Source organism: Phyllobates terribilis, unplaced genomic scaffold (genome assembly GCF_046119375.1).
Source record: "Phyllobates terribilis strain yellow unplaced genomic scaffold, ASM4611937v1 Scaffold_8__6_contigs__length_399053987, whole genome shotgun sequence".
Lineage (NCBI taxonomy): Eukaryota > Metazoa > Chordata > Amphibia > Anura > Dendrobatidae > Phyllobates > Phyllobates terribilis.
The window spans coordinates 276,673,432-276,688,182 of NW_027362768.1; the positions used below are offsets into that span (position 1 = coordinate 276,673,432).

The 14,751-nt window shown below is 42.4% G+C and overlaps 1 protein-coding gene across 3 annotated transcripts in view; it reads left to right on the plus strand.

Annotated features, from left to right (window-relative positions):
* Window positions 1–14,538, plus strand: part of TRIOBP (TRIO and F-actin binding protein) — a 58,119-nt gene extending 43,581 nt beyond the window's left edge. For all 3 annotated transcript variants that reach the window (XM_073644270.1, XM_073644271.1, XM_073644272.1), the window contains exons 12-14: window positions 3,340–3,426; window positions 6,432–6,595; window positions 10,363–14,538. In XM_073644270.1, the coding sequence (XP_073500371.1) occupies window positions 3,340–3,426; window positions 6,432–6,593 (249 nt within the window). In that variant the 3' untranslated portion in view covers window positions 6,594–6,595; window positions 10,363–14,538. The remainder of the gene's footprint in view (window positions 1–3,339; window positions 3,427–6,431; window positions 6,596–10,362) is intronic.
* Window positions 14,539–14,751: the final 213 nt, after the last annotated feature.

Below are 14,751 nucleotides of genomic sequence, written 5' to 3' on the forward strand. Positions count from 1 at the left end.
GGCTGAGTGTGCAGAAAAAGTCTTTTAGAAGCCGCCCAAAGAATGAGCATGTCAGTTCTTTTAACAGAACTGTGAAGCATTTTAAAAAAAAAAAAAGTGTGATTTAAGATGGAACATGTACACAGCAGTATCATTCTGACATTGCTGTGTATTATGGTCATTTAATGGATCGCCTTTTCAGGAAGATTCTGGGCGTAATCCGAATGAAAAAAATGCCGTGTGCACATAGCCTTATACGTTATAACATGGATTTGTGTTTTTGTTTTTAGAAAGAAAGCATGTCTTGTCCCTATTACTGAGTCAATAGAAAACTTCAAGTCACACTGCCTGCTCATGTGCTTCTGTTACAGGTTCCCTGGGGGGGAAAAACACGTGGTTAAGTCTGCAGTTTGTCCATTTCTGCTGCAGATTTCACCGCAGTGAAATGTGCTGGAAATCCAAACCGTTTCCACCTCAAAATTTGTGCAAGTCGCAGTGGATTCTGTCGACGCAGGATTTCTACTAGTCCATAGCGGGATCAGTCTTGTGTTCACGTCCCCCTAAAAAATGCCATCCTCCTCTTCTCTGCCCCACCCCTCCCCCCAGCAGTCAGCGCCTGGCCCCTCTCCCTCATCAAATTAGCTGCCTGTGTCAACTCGATCCCATAGCTGTTGTGGTCCATTTACAGCCTACATCCTTCTTGTAAATGACCTTGCTGTGTTCAGCTGCTGCTCCCGCTCTTGTTTGTCCTTCTTTGTGGCCTTAATATTCCAGGACTGGTTGCTGACTGTATAAAAAGTTGATCGCCATTTTAATTGACCACAATATTTTTTCCCTGGATCATAATGCCAAATCTGGCCCGCGGAGTGTTTAGATTTGGCCTGCGACACCAGAACCATCACCCCTATGTGGGGCCCATTATACTATATGGAGGACTATGTGGGGCCCATTATACTGTATGGAGGACTATGTGGGGCCCATTATACTGTATGGAGGACTATGTGGGGCCCATTATACTGTATGGAGGACTATGTGGGGGCCATTATACTGTATGGAGGATATGTGGGGGCCATTATACTGTATGGAGGACTATGTGGGGGCCATTATACTGTATGGAGGACTATGTGGGGGCCATTATACTGTATGGAGGACTATGTGGGGGCCATTATACTGTATGGAGGACTATGTGGGGGCCATTATACTGTATGGAGGACTATGTGGGGGCCATTATACTGTATGGAGGACTATGTGGGGGCCATTATACTGTATGGAGGGCTATGTGGGGGCCATTATACTGTATGGAGGGCTATGTGGGGGCCATTATTCTGTATGGAGGGCTATGTGGGGGCCATTATTCTGTATGGAGGGCTATGTGGGGACCATTATTCTGTATGGAGGGCTATGTGGGGCCCATTATACTCTATGGAGGACTATGTGATGTGGGGCCATTATTCTGTATGGAGGACTATGTGATGTGGGGCCATTATTCTGTATGGAGGACTATGTGGGGTCCATTATACTGTATACTGGTTGGCCTGTGACTTTGTCCAAGTCTTCCATTTTGTCCCTCTTGTGTGTTTAAGTTTAACATCCCTGACATAGATAAAACAAATGACTAAAGTATTTTAGGGTTTTATTTTATAATGATAGAAAGAAATAATAATAAAATGTTTTTCCTTATCCCAGGGTGTCTGTTAAAGCAAATGTCATTATGGTACAATTGACCACGTTTCACTGTGTAGTTACATAGCATACAACATGTAAAAATAACTTCTGCTAACACTTTAGTGTTCCATATTGGACACAATTGTCCAATCAGAAAGATGTACATTTTTTTTAATATATAAATATATATAATACACACACATGGCGTCAAGTGTTGGCACTCTTGAAATTGTTCCAGAAAATTCAGTATTTCTCCCAGAAAGTTAATGCAATTACACATGTTTTGTTATACACATGTTTATTTCCTTTGTGTGTATTTGAACAACACAAAAAAACTGAGGGGGAAAAAAGCAAACTGGACATAATTTCTCACAAGTCTCCAAAAATAAGCTGGACAAAATCGTTGACACCCTCAACTTGAGATTTAGTTGCACACCTTTTGGAATTAATAACTCCATCAAACGCTTCCTATAGCAATCAACAAGCTTCTTACACCTCTCAACTGGAATTTTGGCCCACTCTTCTTTTGTAAACAACTGTTCCGGGTCTCATATTTGAAGGCGCCTTCTCCCGACAGCAATTTTAAGATCTCTCCACAGGTGTTCAATGAGATTTAGATCGGGACTCATTGCTGCCACTTCAGAACTCTCCAGCGCTTTGTTTCCATCCATTTCTGGGTGTTCTTGAAGTATGTTTGGGGTCATAGTCCTGCTGGAATATATAATAGAAACTTGCCACTCAGAAAGATGGAAGCTTAAATGTATTTAATCTTTAATGGCAGTCCTATTGGACACTGTCCTTTTCCCCTTTTCTTCCTGTGCAGTCGGAGTACACTGATGAAGGTCATTTGAGACTTAAACGTCTGTTTTTGTACTTATTGCTAGACTGCCATTAAAGATGAAATACATTTAAGCTTCCAGTCTTCTGAGTGCCAGGTTTCTATTATATATTGTTGGCTTTGGACCCTACTTGAGTACCTGTCCCAGGGCTACTGTGATTTCTCTTCTAAAATTGTCCTGCTGGAAGATCCATGACCTAGGATGCAAATCCAACTTTCTGACACTGGGCACTACATTGCCACCCAAAATTCTTTGGTAATCTTCAGATTTCATGATGCCTTACAATCAAGGCACCCAGTGCCAGAGGCAGCAAAACGACCCGAAAACCACTATATTTGACTGTAGGGACTGTGTTCTTTTCTTTGTAGGCCTCATTCCATTTTCGGTAAACAGTAGAATGATATGTTTTACCAAACAGCTGGTCACATCTGTCCACAAGACGCTCTCCCAGAAGGATTTGAGCTTACTTGCATACATTTTGTCAAACTGCAGTCCTAGCTTTTTTTATGTCTTTGTGTTAGCAGTGGGGTCTCCTGCCATAGTGTTTCATTTCATTCAACGGTCGATGGATAGTTTGCTCTGACACTGATGCACCCTGAGCCTGCAGGACAGCTTGAATTTCTTTGGAACTTGATTGAGGCTGCTTATCCTCCATCCGGACAATCCTGCGTTGCAACCTTTCATCAATTATTCTCTGTCATCCACAGAGATTAGCTACAGTGCCATGGGTTGTAAATTTCTTCATTTATGTTGCGCACCGTGGACAAAGGAACATTGAGATCTCTTTTTTAAAAAATTTTTTTTCCTTTTAAAGAGTTTTCTGTTTGTACCTCTAACCGAAGTGCTTCAATTTTAGGTTTTACTTCGAGTGAAAGAGAATGAGTTGGAGTATTTAAGAAAAGAAATCTCCTGTCTCCGTGAGGACGTCCAGAACATGCAGAAAGTAAGACTTTCAATTATGGAAATGTTACTGTTGTAAAATCAGTAATAGACACAGGTGCCAGAAAGAAATACTTATCTCGATAGTGATTTAAAAAGGAAAATTATCTATATATCTGCCTATTGCATATAAACACTGTAGAACAATGCGGGGCTCCTGTACCTGTAATATATTAAAAATGCTTGTTGTGCGTTTTATACATATTTGTGCTCAGAGCTTGTATTGTATACTTCTTTCTTTCTCTATGTAGTCGTGAGAAATTTGTCATACCAGACGACATAAGTCAGTGTCAGATCTGATCTGGGTCTGCTTACACCAAGCTGCTCTTGTATGCCATGGAGGTCCCTAGTGCCAGCTCCCATAGAGCCATGGGCATGGTCACTGCTTCCATTTACTACATGGCGCTCACTGAGCACTGTGAAGCCCGGAAAAAATGAAGTTGGAAGCGGTGATAAACCGACCTGCTCCTGACAGACTACAGGAGAAATAATAGGGTATCTCGGCATTGTCAAAATATCACTACACACTCTGGACCTAAACCACAAGCAGACATAAGACAACTGGTGGTTGTTAAAGAAAATGTAACACATGTTTTCTGCTAATTAAAACAAGATTTCATATTAATAGCTCTGGGAGACACAAGACTGTGGGTATACGCCCCACCACTAGGAGGCTCATCGCCAGGTAAAAATAAAGTGTTGACTCTGCCTGGTGGGCTATATCCTTTCGTCAGACGCGAAACAGCTAAGTTTTAGCCTAGTTTCTGAAAAACACCACTCTACCTGTATCGGGTCTTCTGTGCGAATTTTTTTTTCTCCTTTAATTTTTTCTGGTGTCCTCATTCCAGGAAGCACACACCTTGCACTCCACAGTAATATACTTCATTGCATACTCCATTCACCCATCCACGTGCTGGTGTCCACGTGATAGTGAGGTCACCCCTTGGTTGACCTTGTGGGCGTCTGAAGATATCGAATGGGTGAGCATAATTCTCCTGTATGTCCTCCTCACCTTCCCCTCCATGGGTTTTGATTGTTATGCCTCCTGGGGTTCTCCTTCATCTTTAATCCCCCCTGGCCCACCCTTCTCTACTGTTTTAAGCCCCTTTAGCTGTTCGTTTTTTTTCTATTTAAGCATTTTCTTGATGCTTTTTGTGACTATTTCCAGGGTTCCACCACATTTCTGCATCATTCCATGGGATCTTCAGTGGTCACAGAAGTCCCAGTGGTCCTCCCCTCACCCACTTAATGACTACCACGCCAGGGGTGCCACACGGCTTGGTAGCTTTACTGCTAGGTCTGAGACCCAATGACCTTTGCAGTAGACCCTCTTGTCTCTTCAGGGGCAGAGTTATTTCTCCTCCATCTTCTCCCTCCTCTTTCTCTGCTTTCCCTCGTTCTCTAGTGGGTCAAGGAGGAGAGCATCACGGTGATCCTCATAACGCTGGGCTGGGCATGGCCCTCCGACCTTATCTAGTTGGTCACAGACGTTCCATGGCCTCTTCCTTCTCTTCACGACCTTCTTTCACAATGTCCTCCTGTTTAACTCACCGCTACTGAGGTAAACGGGCTGAGGGCTTGTAAGCTGCAATCTGCCATGGCTGGCTGATGTGAAGAGGGCCTTCCATCATATGGTTTTCTTCACTTCTAGAATCCCTTCCTTTCTTCAGTCTGGTATGAGTGTAGGCCTCAGCCTTGCCTCCCCAAAAGGACACTTTTTCTGCTTTTTCCATACTTTTTCACCATATGCTGGATTTTTACAAGCTGTTTAAGACCTTCATTTTGGGGTTGGCACATTGCGCCCCTCCACACAGGCATCCGGTGAGACCTCGGTACCTCATCCTTGACTTGACTGCACTCCAGGAGTCTCCGTTTCAGCCTCTCCATAGGGTTCTTTACATGGAGGGAGACTTTTCTCATGACCGCCATGCTGAGCTCAGTGCTCTTTCCAGCAGGGCTGCCTTCCTTGTTCTCCGTCAGGACAAGGTGGTCTTTTGCCCCTTAAATTTCTTCCAAACTTTTTCTTCCACATCAATGAGAACATCGCCCTCTCCTCTTTTTGTCTATCTCTAGTTCATGCCCGGTAGCCTTCTCTCCGCCATCATGTCCAAATGGCCCTTAACAGACCCAATTTTTCAGTTACGGAAGCCTTCCTGTGTTCGATTATCTCTTCCTGATCCCTGATGGGCCAAACAAGGGCCTGTCAGCCTCCAAGACAACCATGTCCAAATGGTTTTGGGAAGGCTATAGTTGAAGCCTAAGACACATCTCTGGCCTTTTGTTTTATAGCTAATCCATCTAGAGTGGTGGGTCCATCTGGGCGTCAGGCCTCTGTGTTTCGGGCCTGCAAGGCTATCACCTTGGCATCTGTTCACACCTTTCTCAAACTCTACAAGATGCTAGCTTGGGGTGTTGGATACTAAAGGCTTCTGTCTGCTAAGCAGCCGGTCTCCTGGTGTTTTTTTCCTACACTTTTGGGAGTGCTTGAATACCTCCCACAGTCCTGTGTCTCCCAATGCTATTAACGAGAAAAATGGATTTTTATACTGGGAAGCGAGCACTGTCAACAGAGGCGCAGGGGAAGGACCCCCATATGCAAATAAGGAGGCGTAACGGTGCACCAGCCTTTTGGCCACGGCAAGCCTCCTCATTTGCTTATAAATTAAACGCTATTTTCTCAGGCATTGTACCAGTAACAGGCACAGTGCTAGTATGGTTGTTATAGGTGCAAAGTCCCCTACAACAATGTATAGCCCTTTTAAAAATTAATTTTGGGGATGGCGATCTCCCTTTTAACCTTCTGTTTTAATGCAAATCTTGTAATGATTGTGGCTGCACCATTTTAAAAATTGTTAGTATCTCTGTATGTAAAGCATAATTGGCAAACTCTGGATATTGCGGAAATTTTTAATTTAACAATATGTGGCCAATTTTCTGTTTGGGGTAAAACTTGTCATATAAGTATATCATCCCAATATGAAAATAAAATCCTTTTGTCATCCCTTCTAGGATAAGAGATATGCATCAGAAAAATACAAAGATATTTATGTAGAACTTAATAACATCAAATCTCGGTCAGAGCGCGAGATCGACCAGCTGAAAGAACACTTACGGCTTGCCATGGCCGCTCTACGAGAAGAGGCAGCAATGCGCAACAGCGTAGGAGAGTAACGGTGAGAGATCTGATACATGGACAATACACCCACGCCGTACACATCATGTAGGCCACTGTTTGCAGATTCACCAAGGACACTTTCTTTAGCATCTGTTGTCTCAATGGAGACCTGTGGATATATTCGGAGTAGGCTGTCATTGAGCATACTGCAGATGTAGACATGGCCTATTTCGTGATGTTTTTGTGTCAGTATACCGTGTGACTGCATCCTCATCCCCATATTTATATATATATATATATATATATATATATATATATATATATATATATATATATACATAATATATACATATACAGTACAGACCAAAAGTTTGGCCACACCTTCTCATTTAAAGATTTTTCTGTATTTTCATGACTATGAAAATTGTACATTCACACTGAAGGCATCAAAACTATGAATTAACACATGTGGAATTATATACTTAACAAAAAAGTGTGAAACAACTGAAAATATGTCTTATATTCTAGGTTCTTCAAAGTAGCCACCTTTTGCTTTGATGACTGCTTTGCACACTCTTGGCCAGGGGCCCTCAAACTCCAGCCCGCGGGCCACATGCGGCCCGCGGAGGACTTTTATCCGGCCCGCCGGGCTATGGGCGGAGGAGAGGAGAGCGGTGCCATTGCCCGCCCTTCCCCCCGCTTGCTCAGGGCCCCGGCAGGCGGATACTTACCTCTCCCCGTGCCTCCGCAGATCTGCTGTCTTCCTGCTCTGCGCTTCCTGTGACGTCTCAGGTCAGAGGGTGCGGTGACTTCTTTACACCGCGCCCTCCCGAGTGCCGTCACAGGCAGCGCAGAGCGGGACGCCGCCGCCGCGATGCTGGAATCCAGACCAGAGTAGAGCAGCGGCAGCAAGTGAGAAGTGAGGGGAGTATTGGATTTTTTTTTTTTTAATGTATGGAGGCATAGGTCATTATATGGGGGGGTGACATCCTGCAAGGGGTATAATATGGGGGGATGACATCCTGCATGGGGCATGATATGGGGGGTGACATCCTGCATGGGGCATTATATGGGGGGGTGACATGCTGCATGTGGCATTATATTTGTGGGGATGACATGCTGCATGTGGCATTATATGGGGGGGGGGTGACATGCTGCATGGGGCATTATATGGGGGGGTGACATGCTGCATGGGGCATTATATGGGGGGAGACATCCTGCATGGGGCATTATATGGGGGGGTGACATGCTGCATGTGGCATTATATTTGTGGGGATGACATGCTGCATGTGGCATTATATGGGGGGGTGACATGCTGCATGGGACATTATATGGGGGGGGTGACATCCTGCATGGGGCACTATATGGGGGGAGACATCCTGCATGGGGCATTATATGGGGGGGTGACATGCTGCATGGGGCATTATATGGGGGGGTGACATGCTGCATGTGGCGTTATAAATACAGGGGAGTGATATCCTGCATGGGGCATTATATGGGGGGTGACATCCTGCATGGGGCATTATATGGGGGGGGTGACATCCTGCATGAGGCATTATATGGGGGGATGACATCCTGCATGAGGCATTATATGGGGGGATGACATCCTGCATGGGGCATTATATGGGGGGAAAGGGACATCCTGCATGGGGCATTATATGGGGGGAAAGGGACATCCTGCATGGGGCATTATAGGGGGGGGTGACATGCTGCATGGGGCATAATATGGGGGGGTGACATGCTGCATGGGGCATAATATGGGGGGGGGTGACATGCTGCATGGGGCATTATAAGGGGGGGAACAGCCTGCATGGGGCATTATAAGGGGTGGAACAGCCTGCCTATTTGGAACATTTACCTGCCCATTGAGGACCTATTCTGCCTATTCGGGATATTTACCTGCCTATTGGGGACATTTACCTGCCTATCGGGGATATTTACCTGCCTATTGAGGACCTATGCTGCCTATTGGGTACAGTTACCTACCTATTGAAATACAGGTTGATTTAACTTTTTGTTCTTCATTTTAAATATTGCATTTGTTCCTGTATTGTTTTTTTTACTACAAAATAAGATACGTGCTGTGTGCATAGTAATTTGTTCATAGTTTTTTTTTTTTAAAACTATATTCCGGCCCTCCAATGGTCTGAGGGACCGTGAACTGGTCCCCTGTTTAAAAAGTTTGAGTACCCCTGCTCTTGGCATTCTCTTGATGAGCTTCAAGAGGTAGTCACCGGAAATGGTCTTCCAACGATCTTGAAGGAGTTCCCAGAGATGCTTAGCACTTGTTGGCCCTTTTTGCCTTCACTCTGCGGTCCAGCTCACCCCAAACCATCTCGATTGGGTTCAGGTCTGGTGACTGTGGAGGCCAGGTCATCTGGTGTAGCACCCAATCACTCTCCTTCTTGGTCAAATAGCCCTTACACAGACTGAAGGTGTGTTTGGGGTCATTGTCCTTTTGAAAAATAAATGATGGTCCAACTAAACGCAAATCGGATGGAATAGCATGCCGCTGCAAGATGCTGTGGTAGCCATGCTGGTTCAGTATGCCTTCAATTTTGAATAAATCCCCAACAGTGTCACCAGCAAAGCACCCCCACACCATCACACCTCCTCCTCCATGCTTCACGGTGGGAACCAGGCATGTAGAGTCCATCCGTTCACCTTTTCTGTGTCGCACAAAGACATGGTGGTTGGAACCAAAGATCTCAAATTTGGACTCATCAGACCAAAGCACAGATTTCCACTGGTCTCATGTCTATTCCTTGTGTTCTTTAGACCAAACAAGTCTCTTCTGCTTGTTGCCTGTTCTTAGCAGTGGTTTCCTACCAGCTATATTACCATGAAGGCCTGCTGCACAAAGTCTCCTCTTAACAGTTGTTGAAGAGATGTGTCTGCTGCTAGAACTCTGTGTGCATTGACCTGGTCTCTAATCTGAGCTGCTGTTAACCTGCGATTTCTGAGGATGGTGTCTCAGCTAAACTTATCCTCAGAAGCAGAGGTGACTCTTGGTCTTCCTTTCCTGGGGCGGTCCTCATGGGAGACAGTTTCTTTGTAGCGCTTGATGGTTGTTGCAACTGCACTTGGGGACACTTTCAAAGTTTGCCCAATTTTCAGACTGACTGACCTTCATTTCTTAAAGTAATGATGGCCACTTGTTTTTCTTTGCTTAGCTGCTTTTTTCTTGCCATAATACAAATTCTAAAAGTCTATTCAGTAGGACTATCAGCTGTGTATCCACCAGACTTCTGCACAACACAACTGATGGTCCCAACCCCATTTATAAGGCAAGAAATCCCACATATTAAACCTGACAGGGCACACCTGTGAAGTGAAGACCATTTCCGGTAACTACCTCTTGAAACTCATCAAGAGAATGCCAAGAGTGTGCAAAGCAGTCATCAAAGCAAAAGGTGGCTACTTTGAAGAACCTAGAATATAAGACATATTTTCAGTTGTTTCACACTTTTTTTGTTAAGTATATAATTCCACATGTGTTAATTCATAGTTTTGATGCCTTCAGTGTGAATGTACAATTTTCACAGTCATGAAAATGCAGAAAAATCTTTAAATGAGAAGGTGTGTCCAAACTTTTGGTCTGTACTGTATGTATATATATATATATATATATATATATATATATATATATATATATATATATATATATGTATATGTATATATGTGTGTGTATGTATATGTATATATATATATATATGTATATATATATATATGTATATGTGTGTGTATATATATATATATATATATATATTTTATATTACTCATTCATTTTATGTATACCAATAACTTATTGCGTGCTTTATGCAGGTTAATGCACTGACTCTTAATCCGGGGATGGATATCACTCACTCCGACAAGTGACATCGCAGAGTCTCCACCTTTCGCCACAGAACTGCTCCGTTTTATATGTGAATCACAGAATTTTATACAACTCCTTGTTATTAATGTTGTTAATATGTTATTATAAATGGGGATTCCTCCAACCTTCTAGACAGTGGTACAAGGTCATATAGCTCAAATTGAGGTGTCCACGGGTCTGGAGCATTGTAACATATCCTACCTATTACTGTTACGTATGGGGAAGCGACTGTATGTAGAGTCCACCTACGTGGATAAGCGAGCTGGGAGTGTACGTGTGCGGGGAGTGGTGGGTAAGTGCACTAAATGTGAGCAGTGCCAGATATATATATTGCACATCTGTACAAGGCTATTCTGTAATATATATAATATATTATGGAGTAGCCCAGTGTAGATGTGCATTGTAAGGCTGGGGGCAATGTATGGATGCTGGATGCAGTAGTGCGCCCAGTATGTGTGGATTTATACTCGTTCATATTAGTGAACACTGTATGATGATTTTGAAAGGCGTAATTCAGTGCTAGATACGTGGAGCAATGTGAAGATTTGACACATGATTGAGTACTGTGGACGCCCACAACTATAGAAAAGTACATATGCAGTTAGCATTAAATAATCCACTGTTCTTCAAACTGTATTTGCGCTATATTTTTTTTTTTTTTAAGACTATTCAGTTCAGTTAAAGGGATTGTCAACCTTTTAGGAACATTTTTGTGCTGAAATACATGTATTTAGGGTTAAAAAACAAACAAACAATAGGATTCCTGTTGTACCGTTTTGGCTTTTATGGGCACTTTGTTCAACTTTGATGTGGTCTATTGTCCTAAATCATCGGAGAGGAGGTAAAAAAAAAAGACCGCTAAAAGTTACAAGCTTCCTGTCCAATGTCAGAGCGATCTCACTGACGGATTCTCCGTTAATTCATTCTGCAGCTAGCAATACACGGTGCAAAATTTTTAATCGCATCCTATTGCATAAAGTATTTTTTGCACCAAAATACATGCAGTTAAGTTTTAAAAAAAAAAAAAAGTCCAAAAAGGTGGACAACAGCTTTAGTCTGGCCAACATATATTGTGATCTCAACGGTTTATCGCCTCAGCCATTCACTATACTTTGTGCCTTTACTGTTTTTAGTAAATGAATATGAATAGCACTGCGCAATTTATTAAATATCTGTAAAATGTATAATGGCATCATCCTGCATGATCCGCGACTCATGGGTTCATTATACCTAGATATGGAGCACGTGTATATAGTGCAAGAGAGATGGCATCTGCTTGCTCTTTGGGGGCTGTCAGATCTCCGCTTTCATTCTCATAGACCACTGTTTGTATCTTAACCAGTTTTAATAGGCTAACTAACTTTTTCAATAACTGCTGGAACCAAATAAAACACCATTTACTTCTTTCCCCACAAGATGCAGAGATGATGCTCTAGTAGCCCCTATGTCTTGAGTAACTTCAGGACAGTCTGTGCCAGCCACTTGTAATCAATGATAGCGGGCATGATGCCATTGGTCCTATACGTGACCGATGTGGCCAGTGATGGACTCTGCTGGTCACATGCCAGCCACTTGTAAGCAAAGCCCAGGGGCACCTCTGCGGTGTCAGCGCTGTAATGGTGGGGAGAGATGAGGAGACTATAGAGTTTATTTTTTATTTTCTAACATATTTTTTTAAAGTGCAGGATAACCCTTTTAATGTCAGGTATTGAGAATGTGCCCGTACTACACACAACGTAATATTGGAATAAACCGCCACGGCCAGTCCGTGCATTGCAATCTGATCTCGGACAGATTTGTATGGATGTCTGTATGAGCCTTAAGTGGTAGCAGCATTATCCTATGTGATAAGTTTGATACAGAATAAACGTGAAGCCGTTCAAGGGAACAAACATAGTCCGTGCGAGGGGCTGGATACTACAGAGTGGGGGGGGGGATATTAAAGGGGTATTCCCATGATAAGGAATGGCTTATCTCTTGATCATGCCATTACTTCATGATTGGTGGGTGTCCGACATCTCAACAGCCACCGTTGATCTGAATGAAGCTCCTTCATCTGATTTCCACAGATAAAAGCAATACTTTACTGTGAGAGAAAAAGGCCATGTTACGATTTCAAGAAGAGTAATTGGACAGTAGAGCCACATGAATAAGGTAACGGTAAAGCTCCATTGTGTAGATGATCTGTCCTTCATTATGATTATTGCGGTCAAAGCCCAACTAACTAGGAAGCAATGGCTTATCCCATCAACATGCCGTTACTGCTAATGGAGGGGAACCTCCATTCACACGAGTTCTGAAACCTCAGCTTCCAGCATGGAATACTGGGGGTTGTAGTTTCACAACAGCTGGAGTCCTGGATCTGTATCAGATTATTTTGAATATTAAATTTTACAACACTGGATCACATAATGGACTTTAAAGGGACTGTGCGGGACGTAACAGCCGATGATCTAACCACCATCATTAGGTGATTGGTGGGGGTCTGAAACCCAGCACTCCCACCCATCAGCTGAAATCAGGTCAGATAGAAGCAATGTAAGGGGGGGAACGCAGCAGCCACTGCCAAGTCCGGTGCTTTACGTCCCATTCACTCCATCTGATTGCTGGAAGTGCCGGGTGTCGGACCGCCAACGATATCGTATTGATGTCCTATCCAAAAGATAATTTAACAATTGTTAAGCCTCGGAAACCCATTTAAACCTATACAGCAAATATTTGAGAGACGGGCAGAGACGTCAGCGATGTTCCTATTTAAGCGCTCCTTCACACTTCAACATTTTTAAATAGTTCTAAGCACTACCATGTAATAAACTTCTTTTTTTTTTTTATAGTGTTTTTATGTGGGATTTTATTTTGTAACCTTTTAAAACATTTTTTTTCTTGCATTTTTTTAACGCTTAAAGAGAAACCTATGGGAAAAAATGCCATAAAAACATTCTATCCGGAGCAGGCTGTGTTTTGGAAACCAAGCCACAAAACCGATGTGTGCGTAGACGTTTCAATAACCTGCTTTAGAATAGAAATTGCCATTTGGTTACATTAAATTAGATTAAAAAAAAACAAAAAAAACCCCAAACATTTAAAACTCCTAATGCCGCACAGGACACCTCATAACTATATATAAATCCAGCTGTTTATAGATTCCGGTCTGTAAAATAATGCAGTTAATTCCATGAATCTGGTTTCCAGTACTGTAACTCCTGTTTCAATAACAGAAGTCTAAAAATAATGCTCTATTTTACATGACAGTAATGCAGAATATTTAATAATCCGGCATCTATTGATGTTGGATGAAAGGAATTGTGTTATGTACTTTACATCTAAAGGTCAGAGACCATTACTCTGTCATTATTTAAAAACCTTGTTAGGATTTTGATTTTAGATTTTCAGCCTTTTTATACTTTCTAGATGATGACCTTACCAGATTAGCATTTTTATTAGATAAAGGATGTGCTTTAATTTATCGATTTTACTGATTGTCATAATGATAAACTCCATTTACTGGACCGATGCGCAGCAAAATCCAAACCCAGGTCACCAGGGAACCCAGAACTACTATACTTTGGTCTCTTACAACTTTCTTGTCCGACACAAAGGGGTTACCTTTTTGTTTTTAAACTTTTTTTTTTTTTTTTACTTTTTGTAAGATTAGCAGGACTAAGATGGTGCTTGTAAATAAAGTGGCTGAATTTATAGGCTTCTTTACTAGATCTGAAGCAACAGGCGAGAAGGTGCGAGTCTAGTAAATCTGTTGTACATCATATTTTTTTTGTATTGTTTTACAAACTTTGTAATGTTTCATATACCTGGAAGTTATTTTTTTTTTTATGCGATCTCCTGTGAAACAGCAAGGAAACTGATTGATTGTGTCTTCCTCGTTCTTGTCTTCACCTTCCAAGATTGCACTGGATTAGGAATAAGATGTCTTAATTGCTTTTCTCTTGGAAGACTGAATGACTATGTTGCTGTTGTGCCTTTTAATAAAGGGGTTGGTAATTGTGGCTTGTGATATCCCCGGATTGATAGCCATAAAAAGCCCTAAACTTGCTCTTTACCACTCCCTACATCCCCAAATGTCTAAAGGTTGTCACTCAGTTTTAATAAAGGATTTATCTATTGTATTCATTTGGTGTTTGTTTTTGTTTTTTAATGGTTTTTTTTACACTATCTCTAGGATTGGTTTCTTTCTGGCTGTTGAGAACTACAATGCCCACAATGCCATAGTGGAGCTCGACGCATATTAGTCACTTGATTAATAAAGATCTTAAATAGTTGCTGACCTTCTTAACTGTATAATCCTTTCCTGAAGGAGTCCATGCTAAGGGCAGATGCTT